The 14,053-nt window shown below is 46.5% G+C and overlaps 1 protein-coding gene across 2 annotated transcripts in view; it reads left to right on the plus strand.

The window, feature by feature from the left end:
• Positions 1–14,053, plus strand: part of AJAP1 (adherens junctions associated protein 1) — an 896,426-nt gene that overhangs the window by 348,888 nt on the left and 533,485 nt on the right. For both annotated transcript variants that reach the window (XM_085608867.1, XM_085608866.1), the window contains exon 2: positions 12,602–13,389. In XM_085608867.1, coding sequence (XP_085464993.1) covers positions 12,602–13,389 — 788 coding nt within the window. The remainder of the gene's footprint in view (positions 1–12,601; positions 13,390–14,053) is intronic.

The raw sequence follows: 14,053 nt of genomic DNA on the forward strand, positions 1-14,053 counted from the left end.
TTCAAAAACAACGTTTCTATGCCGATGGTAAATAAACACAAGCATTCTAGATGCGATCATGCTCGGACCGACAATAAACTATTAAGCACTTTAAAATACGTTTTCGCAATGAAAAAAAAAAACATTTGTCTAATGTCTCTTGTGTGTCCCATTCCTTGCAACTCGCTGTATGGATGTGATCTTCCGCCACACTAGTAGAAAAAACGGCCTCCGCTATATTCCTTCTTAGTACTCTGTATTGAAATGCTGGCGGGTGCAAACCCAGGGTGGGCAATAAATTGTAGTTTAAACATAGTCAAGATAGGGAATGCACACCTATTGAAATTGTACTCCATAAATAATCCTCATGATGTCTTGTTGCGTGCTCCTTGGGAAAGTGCCTTGCCCGTGGCACTTGAAATAACATACCAACAATATGGGGCGACATACGCCCCAAGCCAAAGGCACAGCGTTCCTTCAATCCGCAATTATTATGAAAACCACATGATCCTTCGTTTTACATGTAATCACTTGCTTGCACAATCTTTTCTCTAACACTTGCAGACACCGCCATCATATACAGCCCCTTTTCTGCCTGGTCGACTCGTCGACCGGCGGAAAACCGGCGGACGGTCATTCCGTCCGCCAGGGTCCCCCCGCCATTGTAATATGGCGGGGGGAAATGGGATAAAGGGCGGTGGGAAATGTCAGGCGGATCACTGCCGCCATGCGGGCGGTGGTGATCCGCCCAACATACTAATAGACCTCCAAGACTACATTGTGAATTGCTGTGGCAATTACCAAACACAACTATTACTATGGTCATCTTTAGAGCAGTAGGTACTGTGGCACCAGGATCCAGGTGTGTAATTGGCACACTGAACCCCAATTTTAGCCAGCGTTTACTACCCAACTGGGAATGGGACCCATTTCCTACCATGCAATAAAGCCAGTGGCAAACTCACTACCCCACTGAAGAAAACAAACTTTAATTAATTAATATCAGGCCTACTGTCAATCCTCTCTTTCCTGCACCAAAGCATGTATTATATTTTCACTAATCTTTCTGATAATTTCCATTTTAATTCACTTCTTGAACACAGCTCAGTTTGTGTATTCAATGCACATTGACATGTCATAGAGTAAAAGTATCCACCTCAATACTAGAAGTAAGTTTAACAGAATAAAGTTCACCAGTTCACTAATACACATCAATAAATCGGGTTTACTACTATATAGAGTACGTGTTTCCGGTCTCACCCTAGCAGAACTGCTGCTGGGATGTTAATAGTCACCAGAGAACACATAGCCTAGAGTTAATGTTTCAGTCCAGTTGTTTACGAGTTCAACAGCAATAAAACGGCAGACTAATGAAGCTGAAGAACTGCTAGGGCGTTTTAACATTGTACATTGTTCTGTGCTAAGGTGGGTGGATGCCACTTTCGTTTTAATTGAAGACTCAACACCTCGTTTACTTAAAAAGTTTTATTTGAAAAGTGTATTTAATTTCAATTAGAAGAAACATTCTTGTGCTCATCGGGGAGAGTTTAGGAGAAGCCGCGACCTGATCTATTCATGTGCAAATGAGGCAGAATTCCAATTGCGGCACTTGGACTTGTTTTCACTTTTAACTTAGGTCAACCCTCATTAAATTACTGAAATGCAGTTATTGAAATAAAGACTTTTTCATCATTACATTGCGACAGCACGTCCTTTTATAGTAAGTGCATAACACACCATAGCATCATATGTAGGTGTGATTATTACCTCCCTTTTTGACCGTACCACCTTAGTTTTGACCTTCAGCAACACACCTCTGCTATGATGTGTTGGGACACGTTCACTGAAAAATTGAATATTCACACCAGTGTTGCTTTTGACCGCTGCTTAATTCACACATATAGCACATGTACCTCAAGGACAACTATAATTTTGACCTCGTAGGCCCTGATTACGATTGGTTTGATAAAGTGTGCTTCGTGTGCAAATAGATTTTTTGCACAGGATCTGCGATTAAAAGTTAGTCAGAGTTTTCTAATGCCTTGAGTTCTATTTCAGATTTACTATGATTTTGCACCATGTTTGTGTCACACAAGTGACGCAAAATGGCGCATAATCTTTTTTTCCTAATTTACTTTCAAGCGATAAACTTGTTAAGTGCTTAAAATAACGTAAAGGTTCATTACTTTGCACCATGGGGCATACCAAGGGTGGTGCAGGGCGATCCAATGTAACCACACATCTTTTCTCATGCTAAACCCAATTCAAAATGGTGGTGGCAATGGAGAATATGAAAGCACCTGCTACCAATCTGGCTGCCTGATTTGAAATCGACTAGAGCTGGTCGATCAAGGATTTTTATATATTGAGGTAATATTGCAGCAATCTAAACTTACTTTATAATCCCAGAAATGGCTTTAACTATGCCCTTGTGTGTTAAACAGGGAAAGATGGGGTGCATTTGGTGTTAATGCATGGTGCAAGTCAACGTGACGGAAGCCACTTCATCAATCCATTTCTTTCATTGAGTTCTTCTTCATTCCCAGGCTCTTAACAGATTTAGTTAAAGAAGGACAAGCGACACACAAAAATAGCCGAAGAAAGTAAAGATGTGTTGGTGAACAGATGCCTACTATCAGAATCTCTGTCATATAAATGTTTAGTTTAAGTCGAAGTTGACTCATCCAGGTATGAACCAAAGATAAACAATTTTGCATGGGCATAAATATTAGAATGCTAGGGCACTCAGCTTAAAAATCAGCACATGCACAGAGATATAAGCCCGACGATCAGACCAAAGCAGCATTGGGGAACATATAAACATTAAACAAATATGGTGGCAGGGAAGAGCCTAGAGACACACTGCATCTGATTAGCTTAGAAGATGGACACTGCTGACCAAAGATACCTTGCAGAGATTTGTCTTCAAGGAAGGAAGAGAACCACATCAGAACAGTGCAACTAATTCCAGTCTTTTGAGACTGTTCAAAAAGAATGACTTGGTCTACGATGATGAAGCAGCGGGTCGGTATAAAACATTATAAGACTGAAGATGTAGTATCATCTACTGCAACTGTAAATTGTCCACTACCATCATTAAAGCCAGGCCTGTACTTCCATTTAGACGGATTCCAACAATTGAGTCATTAAGGATGTTGTTGGACTCTAAGAATTGGGACAGCTGGTTTGAAATTTAGGATTTCATGATTTTTTTCTAGAGCAGGAGGAAGAGAGATGGGCCGATAATCGGACACAAGGCATTGGATCAACATTGTGTTTTTTCAACAATGATAAAAACTATTTTTTCCAGCAAAGATTCAGGCACAGTTCCCATACAGAGGGGTGTAATAATTATATCCATCACAGCTGTAGAACCAAAATATCCACATTTAGAGATACATTTAATGGGATTATGACTTAATGGAGATGCTGAACTACAATGGTTAATGAGAGTGAGAAATTCAAAATTATAGGTAGGATCAGACCATTGATCCAGTGTGGTGACTTTATTAATACGCATTAATAAATTGATAAATTTGATGAATGTATGATAAACACTATAAATTAGTAAATTTCGGAAATAAGAAAATTACTGAGTTCTTCTCCAAAGGAGGTTCAGGGGAGGGGGTGCTGGATGGGCTCCTTTGAGCAATTCCCTTTTCCAAACCAGTTTTGCTAAACATTTGTAATGGCAACAGAACTGGTTTAATGGGATAATGTAAGCAAACACAGGCATGCAGTAAGGCACATATGCTGTTTATGCTGTATTTCTGTGCAATCTCTCTCTTTTTCAGCCTTATTTGTGTGAGAAAGCAAATGACACACAGTTGATGGACAGAATGCAGAACAAAGCAAACGCAAAGAGATGGTGGACGGAGTGCTGAAACTTTTCAGACACTCACCCCCAGTCACAGATCTGGGTTGAATCCATCATCATTCTTTAGCTCACTTCGCCACCTCTGTTCAGACCCAGCTATATGCAAATCAGTCTTCACCCTGTGCCTCATGGGAACAGTCCAGCCCAAACTGCCAAGCCAGGTCTTCCCTGAACCGGAAACAAGCATCCTGGGACCGGTTTCTGGGTAACACCTTCATCAGCCAGGCTAGCTTGAATCCAGTGGCAAAGTGAGCAAGGGACCCACGTCTGGGCATACCCTTCCAACTTAAGGCAAACAAACCAAACACAAAGAGATGATGGACGGAGTGCTGAAACTTTTCAGACACTCACCCCCAGTCACAGATCTGGGTTGAATCCATCATCAATCTTTAGCTAACTTTGCCACCTCAGTTCAGACCCAGCTATATGCAAATCAGTCTTGACCCTGTGCCTCATGGGAACAGTCCAGCCCGAACTGCCAAGCCAGGTCTTCCCTGAACTGGAAACAAGCATCCTGGGACCGGTTTCTGGGTTGCACCCTTCATCAGCCAGACTAGCTTGAATCCAGTGGCAAAGTGAGCAAGGGACTCACGTCTGGACATACCGCCAACTTAGGGCGAACAAAGCAAACACAAGTAGATGATGTACAGAATGCAGAACAAATCAAAACATTCACCCCCACTCTAGAGATCTGGGTTAAATCCACTTTGTGTGGGCCTTATTTTATATCGATCAAACTGGTGGTGGTGCATGGTGCCAAGACCATGCACCAACCTCAAGCACAGGGAAAATGAAACAGCAGCTACTGCATCCATTGAAAGGCTGCAGTATCGAAGAGCTAGAGTTAACAGGCACTTCTGTAAAACATGTGTCATCCTGAGCCCTTCTTCAGGGTTTTGCGGGTGCCAAACCCTACAGGGTTCATGTCGATGGAGTGCTTGTTAACTATGAATGGTTCTAAACGTGCTAAGGTTGCTGGGGTTTACTGTCTGAACTTCTGGCACATTTCCTGCAATTGGTTGCAAAGTCCCTAAGGTCCTTGTATGTTTTAAAGGTAACATATTTCAGCCTACTGGGGAGCATAATGCAGTCCTTGTGTTGTCGCATGTGAGTTCAACCTACGCTGGTGTTTTAGTTAAGGGTAGAAGTATAGTATCAAGTGTGATTTTGGACTCAAATTTGACATGGGCTTCTGTGTTATTTTGCCTATTATAAGCACACTAGAGACCATAAGTGTTTCTAGGTACAGGCTTACGGAAGTATAAGCAAAGGAAACAGAGGAAGAAATACATTAAAGCAAATGTTACAAATAGAAGCAGAGTTCCAAGTTACATAGTGTCCAACCTGGGGACCAGGCTTACCTGGGCAGTGGTGAATACAAAGACCATGTCCAGGGGCATGGGCTATCAATACACAACAAACAGTTGGAACAGCAGAGGTGGCTTCTCCACTAAGGCTAACGTTATTATCATTTCGTTTTCCTTCCTGCTTTGGTGAGGGGCAAGTGGGCTGGGCTGGGCTGGCCAGTGCAGGTGAAAAAGTGTTGAGCCCACTCCCTAAGTGCGCAAGACTGCTTGGCTGTCCCTCTTTGAACGGCCAAACAACCCTGCGCACTTTCCATCTTCCCCACCAGGCTGCATTACACAGTCTGCTGGGGAACATGCCCAACCTCCAAGTCCGTGTCTGAACGCGTAACCACAGCGCTCAGAACAATCACAATGCTGCTGTAGGGCAGCGTTGTGATTGGAAAGGGGATTCTGGGAAGCTGTGTGCTTCCTGTTTCTGCCAGAAGATGACGGAGGAGAGGCGGATGCACTGTAGTGGCATGAATGAGGGAGGCGAGACAGTTGTACTGGCAAGAATAGTGCTTTTATTAACACTCTTAAATAATACGGCCCACGAGGAGCAGCGGAGAACCCAACCGCCAGCCAGCGTCCTCGCGCTCTTTCTGTCCTCCTCCCGCAGCCCCCTGACGTCACAGCCATCCTCGACATCGGATTGGCCACGACGTCAGGAGGCAGCGTACAAGGAAAGACGACTACATTCCGCTTCCCACGACTAGTACGTTAACTCACGTACGACATCTCCCTCCTTTAACAAATTAAGAAACATACAGAACTTCATCTCATAACAAAATCTTCGAACCTCTTGGGAGCTCTGATATGCCTTGTTGGCCTGCGGGGAGTAACATACGGGGTTGACCCCCCCCCCACCAGTGCCCATACCATCTTGGCCTGCACCCATTACATTGTGACTGTCACTCTTCACCGTTTTGGGGCTGCTACCACTCCGGCCATCGGTATCCCCGAGGCCGTGCCACGTACTCTCACACCGGTCTGCACTTCCATGTGCGGTCCGCCCTCGTACGGGGGGCGTATCCCCACTCACTTCATCACCAGTGATTCCATCATTGGCTTCATGATCCTGCCACTCATACATACTGTCATCGCTCTCGGCCTCTCGCACCTGGTTGCCTCTCATGATGATTTCCTCTTGGCCAGCCTTGAGCCTGACAATGTCGTCCTTGCTACGCCATCCCCCTCCTTCCAAACAGACAGCTCCCCTTGTCACTCCTTGCACACGTACAGGGGTCTGAAATACAGATTCTCCTTTCATCACCTTGTTCGGTTTCTTCACCAACACCCAATCCCCCTGCACTATATCCTTAGCTTTGGCTCTGTTTACCATGTCCGCATACCGTTTGTTGCTTTCCTCTTTAGCCACTATTCTTTCTTTGACTCTCAACCTCTCGTCAGTCAACTCCTCAGTTTCCTCCCTCATGTCATACCACTTATTAAATTTGGGGGTAAGCTCACTCATACACCTTCTCCCTCTCATCAAGTAGAACGGAGTGTGCCCCGTAACCTCATTAGGCGTGTTATGGAAAGTGTGCACCTTGTCCGCCAGAAACACTTTAACATCCAAGTTGGAGGCGACGGCCTGTTGAACACCCTCTTTGAGGAATCTATTCATCCGCTCGACCTGCCCATTGCTCTTAGGGCTGTATAGCGGAGTCTTCTCCTGCTTGATTCCTAATCTGACCAGGAAGTCCTTCATCTGTCTGGAAACCAGCTGGGTGCCGTTGTCGGACACCAAAATCTTCGGCTGTCCCTCACTAGCGAAAACTTTCGTCAGCGCCTTGATCACCCGGTCAGTGGTGACCTCCCTGACGAACTTGTAGTGGATCCACTTGGAGAAGTAATCCGTGAGAACGATGAGATGTCTGCAGTCATCTGGCAGCAGGGTAAAGGGGCCTGCGAAGTCAATGGCAACCTTGATCCATGGGCCGGCAGGAATGTCCACCAATTGCAGCTCCCCTTTGGCCGTCTTCCAGTGTTTGTCGGCCCTTAAGCACGGTCAGCATCGATCAATGAAACTGACGACGTCGCTGCACATCCCCGGACACCAGTAGTATTGCTTGAGGAGATTCTTTGTGGCAGTACCGCCGGGATGGCCCCTGTGAGCTATCCTGATTAGCTTTTCTCTCAAACCCTCCGGCGGCACAAACAGCTCATGTCTCTTCACAAAGCCGCCTTCGATGGTAAGTTCAGGGCTAACCTGTTGGAAACTCCTGAGTGCGCCGTGCAAGTTCCGGACCGGGGGCCAACGAGCCGTCAGGTGGTCCATCACCCTACGAATAGTCATGTCCTTCTCCTGGGCCGTCAACCATTCTTCCTCAGAAATGGATCCCTCGCAAATGGCCGTAGCGTCTGCCATTGCCACCACGCACTCCGTGTCGTCTAGGGAACCATCCCCCTCATCAATGACCGGCATGCGCGATAGGCAATCCGCCCTGCAGTTGAGGCCACCCTTGATGTGTCTGATGACGAAGTGATACTCCTGCAGCTTGGACAGTAGACGTAGAAGCCTCGAGCTGGCTTTCCCATTACCGCGACCTTTGCCGTCCATCATGTAGATTAAGGGTTTGTGGTCAGTGACCAGCTCAAACTCCATACCCCACAGATAGTTCTTCAGTTTCTCCACGGCCCAGACGCACGCGAGCGTTTCCCGCTCGATGGTGCTGTAGTGCTTCTCGGCTTCACTCAGTGACCGGGATATGAAAACGACCGTGTTCTCCTTCTTCCCTTGAAACTGGCAAAACACTGCGCCGATACCCTTGGCGCTAGCATCAACTGTGATCACGTTCCGGAGGTCCTTGCTGTATGGTTGTAGCACTGGAGCCGCCACGATGGCCTGCTTGACAGAATTAAAAGCATTATGTTGTTCCTGCGCCCACGCGAATTTCTCGTTCTTGCGCAGCAACTTCCTTAGAGGCTCCACCATGGTCGCGTACCCCTGCATGAACTTGGAATAGTATTCACTGAGCCCCAGGAACGATCGCAAGGCGTCTTTGTCCCCTGGACATGGAGCATCCCGTATGGCCCTCACCAAGTCCTCTTTAGGCGCAATGCCGTCTGGGGTCAGCACGTGCCCTAAGTATTCGATCTTCCCCTCCATGAACTTGCATTTGTCCTGGGAGACCGTCATCCCTTTTTTCTCGCAGCACCTCCAGCACTTTGCTCAGCAGCTCCAGGTGCCCCTCCTCATCTTCCGTGTGTACTAGAATGTCGTCCTGGAAGGCTTCTACCCCCTTCATGTCGCAGAAGAGCAGATCCATCAACTTCTGGAAGACACCGGAGGCCGATGCAAAGCCGAACGGAAGACGGACGTACCTGTACGCTCCGAATGGGGTAATAAAGGTGGTCAGTTTCTTGGAATCCTCCGTGAGGCACACCTGGTGGTAAGCGGACTTCAGGTCTATCAGAGTGAAAAACCTCGATCCTGACGTGGAAGACAAGATCTCTTGAATGTTGGGCAGTGGATGGCAGTTCACCAGGATATTTCTGTTCAAGGGTCGCAGGTCCACACACAGCCGAATGTCCCCTGTCCTCTTCTTCTTGGACACCACGATTGCGGACACCCACTCTGATGCGCCTGCTTCCTCTATCACCCCCTCCATTTTCAGCCTATCTAGAACAGCCTTCAGCTCCCCTCTGACAGACAGGGGAACCGACCTGACCTTGTGCTTTATTGGCACGGCACCCTCTTTCAACCGTATGGCGTGCACGAATCCTCTCACACATCCTACTTTGTTGTAAAAAACAGATTCAAATTTGCCGATGACCGCAGCTAAACCCTCATGCACATCATCGGGCTGCACGTAGTTGACCCAATCATCCCTCAGAACTATGGGATCTTCTGCCCCCGGGACCAGCATCACACCCAGCTTCGCCAGGTCCTTCCACCCCACCAGGCTCCTTCCTTTTTCAGCCACATATATCTTCGTTCGCACTGTTCTCCCCCTAAAGGTGAGGGAGTCCCAGAAGTACCCCATCATCACTATGTCTTGTTCCCCAAAGGCCTTCGGATTGACATCCGTCTCATGCAATCGCACACCCTGCCATTTCAAATCAAATGTAGTATCAGATATCAGGGTAATAGGGGACCAGAATCGGCCGTAAATGGCAATTCAACAGCACCAATCAGGACGGAGCCAATAGGTCCCTTCACTCTACCATCCTCAGCATCAATGGACAGCACGATGTCCGCATCCGCATCAACATCAGTATCGCTCACCGAGCTCACTTTCATGCCCCCACCAGGTTTCCTGGCTTTACACACTGCCGCGAAATGGCCCACCTTCTTGCACTTAGAGCAGCTTTTGGACAGGGCTGGGCAGGTCCTGCTATCCGCCAAGTGGTCCCTCGACCCACACCTAAAACAAGCGAGCGGCCTCCTGCCCCCCCCCTATCACTCGCTGCCCTGTCTGGAGTCTTGGGTGCACCTTTCTGTCTGTCCTGCACGTAGAACACATTTGAAGCCTGACTGGTGCTCGCAAGTTCCTTCGAGGACACCATGGAGCGTTCAACGGCCTTCGCAATGGCCACCACATCCTTCAGCGAAGGGTTCCTGCAAGAAAGCAACCGTTCCTGCACCTTCTTAGAATGGCAGTAGAACACCACCTGGTCCCTGATGTAGGTATCAGTCATCTCCGCAAATTCACAGTCTTGGGCCAAAATGCGCAGACATGCAATAAATTCCTCGATAGTCTCTCCCTCCTCTTGCTTTCGCAATGCAAATTTATGGCGTCCCACCATGATGTTACCCTCCTCAGAATACTGCAGTTCAAGCCGCTTAACCGCCTCCTGGTACTCATTCAGGGGGGTGAGGGCCCCCGGGGGGTCCACATAAACCGGTAAGCTGTCGAAAACCTCTTGGCCAGCCTTCCCCAACAGTCCGAATAACAGTGACTTCTTCCGCTCGGGGCTATACCCCTTACCATCAATGGAGACGATATAGTTTTCAAATGCGCGCAGCCACCCCTTCCATTTCATGCACGGCTTACCTGGGGAGTCCAGGAAGACGGGAGGCACACAAATATTGATAGGGTGCGCCATGGCTAGGGAGCAGGCACACACCCGGAGCAGGACACGTGGAACGGGAGCAACAGCACTCAGGAAGCTCCCAGGCAGCGCAGAAGAATACCACAGGACGCGGGAGAGCAGGAGACCAGGAACACACCGGCTGCACCACCAGCGGAACACGCAGGGGCTGGCAAGGAGTCTGGCACCACAACACACAGCCTGAGCCACAGGCAGCAGGAATCGCTAAAGAACAGCAGAAGTGGCGCTCCCACCGCAGCAGCTCACCGGAGGCAGCTCACGAGGTCATCAGGGCGCGATTGCGCACCACCAGCAGCAGAAGTCAAAGCAGGGCTCATCGGCAGCGAGCAACGCATCCAGCAGGCAGGGGCAGGGGCAAGGAGTCATCCGCGATGGAGTTCATCGCACAGGAGCAAGCGAGGAGACATCGGCGCGCCACCGCAGCATCACAAGAACACCAGGCACGTCGGAACTCACTCGTGGGCCACAACAAAAGCTTTAACCCTCGTCGCCATTTGTAGTGGCATGAATGAGGGAGGCGAGACAGTTGTACTGGCAGGAATAGTGCTTTTATTAACACTCCTAAATAATACGGCCCACGAGGAGCAGCGGAGAACCCAACCGCCAGCCAGCGTCCTCGCGCTCTTTCTGTCCTCCTCCCGCCGCCCCCTGACGTCACAGCCATCCTCGACATCGGATTGCCCACGACGTCAGGAGGCAGCGTACAAGGAAAGAGGACTACATTCCGCTTCCCACGACTAGTACGTTAACTCACGTACGACATGCACCCAGGTAAGTTCATTTTTTTCTTGTATTCCCACCGCTACCTCCCTCCTCTTGCCTCACCACCCATGTTCAGTAGCAGCTGCTACTGTGGAACAGAGAGAAATGAACAAAAATTACACTTAATAACACACACACCAGTAATATTATTACTATATCTTAGTTACAATAATCAGGAGTAAATACTCGATCTGACCTGCACCAGAGTTTGGGATTGAATCATTTGTTTGGGCAGATTGGGCCAGAGGTGCGGAGCTGCTGATGAAAACGTTTGTTGCCTCTGAGCTTACATCTGTCTGTCCAAGTGACCTCGAGATACACTTCTGGCGAACGTGCATGCCAGGATGGGGCATAATATACCATTTTATATGCATCGGGCATCTGTAATTCTATGCATTTAGAAGCAAGATAGAGAACGTTGGACGTGAGGGTGTCTTTGATATCTACCAGTTATTTTTACTCCAGGAAAATACCACCGATACTTCTGAATTTTTTATCTACGGCAGGGTTCCCTTCTCCCAGTGGTGAAGCTGCAGATTGGTTCCCCACAAAGCTGGCAGGGGCAGACATTACAGTAGGTGGTAATGGGAAATTATGGCTCTCTTTGGAATAAATTATTACTAGCAAGTAATGACACCATTTCTTTATTACAGCTGAGTTCGCTAGTAATAAGGACATTGACGATGACGGTTTATAAGAGAGTACAATTTCTCGCTATTATAAAAAAAAAATGCATTCGATTGTACTGTACGAGATTGGAAAAGGCTATGAACTTTACATTAAGGAGTAGGCAAGACTTAAATATACAACAGCAATCTAAAGTTTCACAACTGAAATATGAACGTAATATTAACTGGCTTTCCTCAATAAAAATGCACAACAATTAAAAGCATTTCTTTCGTCCACAATCTGTCGTACAAATGGTACTTTTAATGACTAGGAACTGGCATCATTTTATATTCTTAAATATTGGCATGAAATCAGTTTATAATTGATACTAGATGTACAGAACTGGGCACTGAGTACAACTGCTGAAATATTGAAAACAATTTTAAAGTGTAGTTTTTTTTCTCCAATATGGGAACGTCAAATGTCAAAATGCAGAATGGTTTTCTCTTATATTGGCAATTATTCGCTATCATGCCCTACTAGACGACTAACAGTTTCAATGCACTTGACTCTGATAAATAGCTTAGCCCGAGGCACTTCTGTTCCTCTCTTGGAAAGCAGCTATTACATTATCACCTGACTACAGGATGACAGTATCTTGATATGTCTACTGCAGCGCAGTATGGATGTCTAGACCTCCCAGATTCTGACACCTTCCTTGTGTGGTTAAATGTTTTTGAAAAGGGAACCGTGTCCTGGTTGCTGCTGATAGCACATATGTGATGTTAAGAAGCATAAGAACTGCATAATGTCAAACAGTAAAATGCATATTTTAAATTCCTTGGAATGCCTGTGATCTGTTTTGAGAGAGGATTTAGTGCAATTTGTTCCAAATCAAAAGCAGCAATGCAGTCAATTTGCTATTGAAGAAAATATAGTTTTGTAATCAATTTTTTTCTTTTGTCTGCAGCTCATGCCACCCCATTGGATGCCATGCTTGGGTACTGATAGCCATGTTCCAGCTCGCCATGGATATTGTTTCCTGTGACTTTGTCTACGAACCTCGGGAGTTGAAACATTTGCAAAGGCCTTCTCAGAAACACAGATTTTATCACAGTCCTTTGTGGAGCTTTAAAAGTAGACAGACGATGGGGGTCGGCAGTCCACCTTGGAGCACAGTGACTCATTCCAAAGAGGGTCGTCATGGGCAAACAGAGAGGTACCATTTAAATAGAGGGCACAAATACCTGGACCTGCTCGGTGGTCTTCGTCACAAAAAGGTGCTTCCAAAGCACCCCGCATCAGCAAAATCAAAACCTTCCATATCTACAGGACCTAAAAGTACATTTCGAATGAGTCATTTGATGAGGGTGAAAAGGCAGCTCCAGAGGAGTAGCTGGGAGGATGTGAATTACCAGAGGTCCTTCTCAGACAGGGGGAATTCACCAACCACATTATCTGAAGTTATAATATGGGGGCCAACAGGAGAGGAAGACTCAATTGAGTCCACTACTTTACCTGGAAACTATGATACCACCAAAACCTCTACGTTACACTCCAGGATAGCAACCACATTCCTAACAACTACTACCACCGCTTCCACTACCATGACGGCTAAGGGTTCTACACTGCCGCAGCCAACAGGGAGTAACCCACACAAGAATAAGCTGGGAAAGATTAGCACAACGGAGCCATATACGAGTGCTAACGGCAACGGCAAAGTTGTGAAGCCACCCAGATCACTTGGTGAAACATCTGGTATGTCTGTCAATTTTTACTTTCGAAACACGCCCCCCCCCCTTATCCAACATGTTGTCATGTCTATAGGTACTATGCACAAATAACATCACTTAAATTTCCTCTATGGAATTGGAAGCAGTTGCTTTTGGTGGTCTCCTATCTACACATCCTGTGTTGATGCAAGAAATTAAAATAACAATAAGGATCTTTATTAGATGCAAACTCTACAGCACTGAACACATTAGAAATCACAAAGAATTCACAACAGATGCAATCACTTACTGCGAATTAACACCTGTATCTAAAGTTGCTTTGAAATGCAAATTCAACAGGATTTATGCCATTTTCTTTTTTGTATTTTGTCAATTGAGAAAATTTCATGCAACGTGAACTCATAAACCTCAATTTCTGACGTTACCATTTTGAAAAATGAATAATTCATCTACAAGTGACATTGGCTAGAATAGAGATGATGACCGTACGATATTAGGAGATGTTATGAAACGTATTTTTTTATTTCAGCGGTTGTTTCATATATGCAAAGCATGCCATTTTTAGAAACCGTTCAGATAAATAAAAACTTGTTTTTTTACTCGCACTTCATTCCACACTTCTGCCATCTGTAAGTGCTGTAGTTAAAAATTGTTAGGACTACCCTATTTATAGATACTCATTTTAGTGC

This window comes from Triturus cristatus, chromosome 1_2, assembly GCF_964204655.1.
Source record: "Triturus cristatus chromosome 1_2, aTriCri1.1, whole genome shotgun sequence".
In the NCBI taxonomy this organism is placed as follows: Eukaryota; Metazoa; Chordata; class Amphibia; order Caudata; family Salamandridae; genus Triturus; species Triturus cristatus.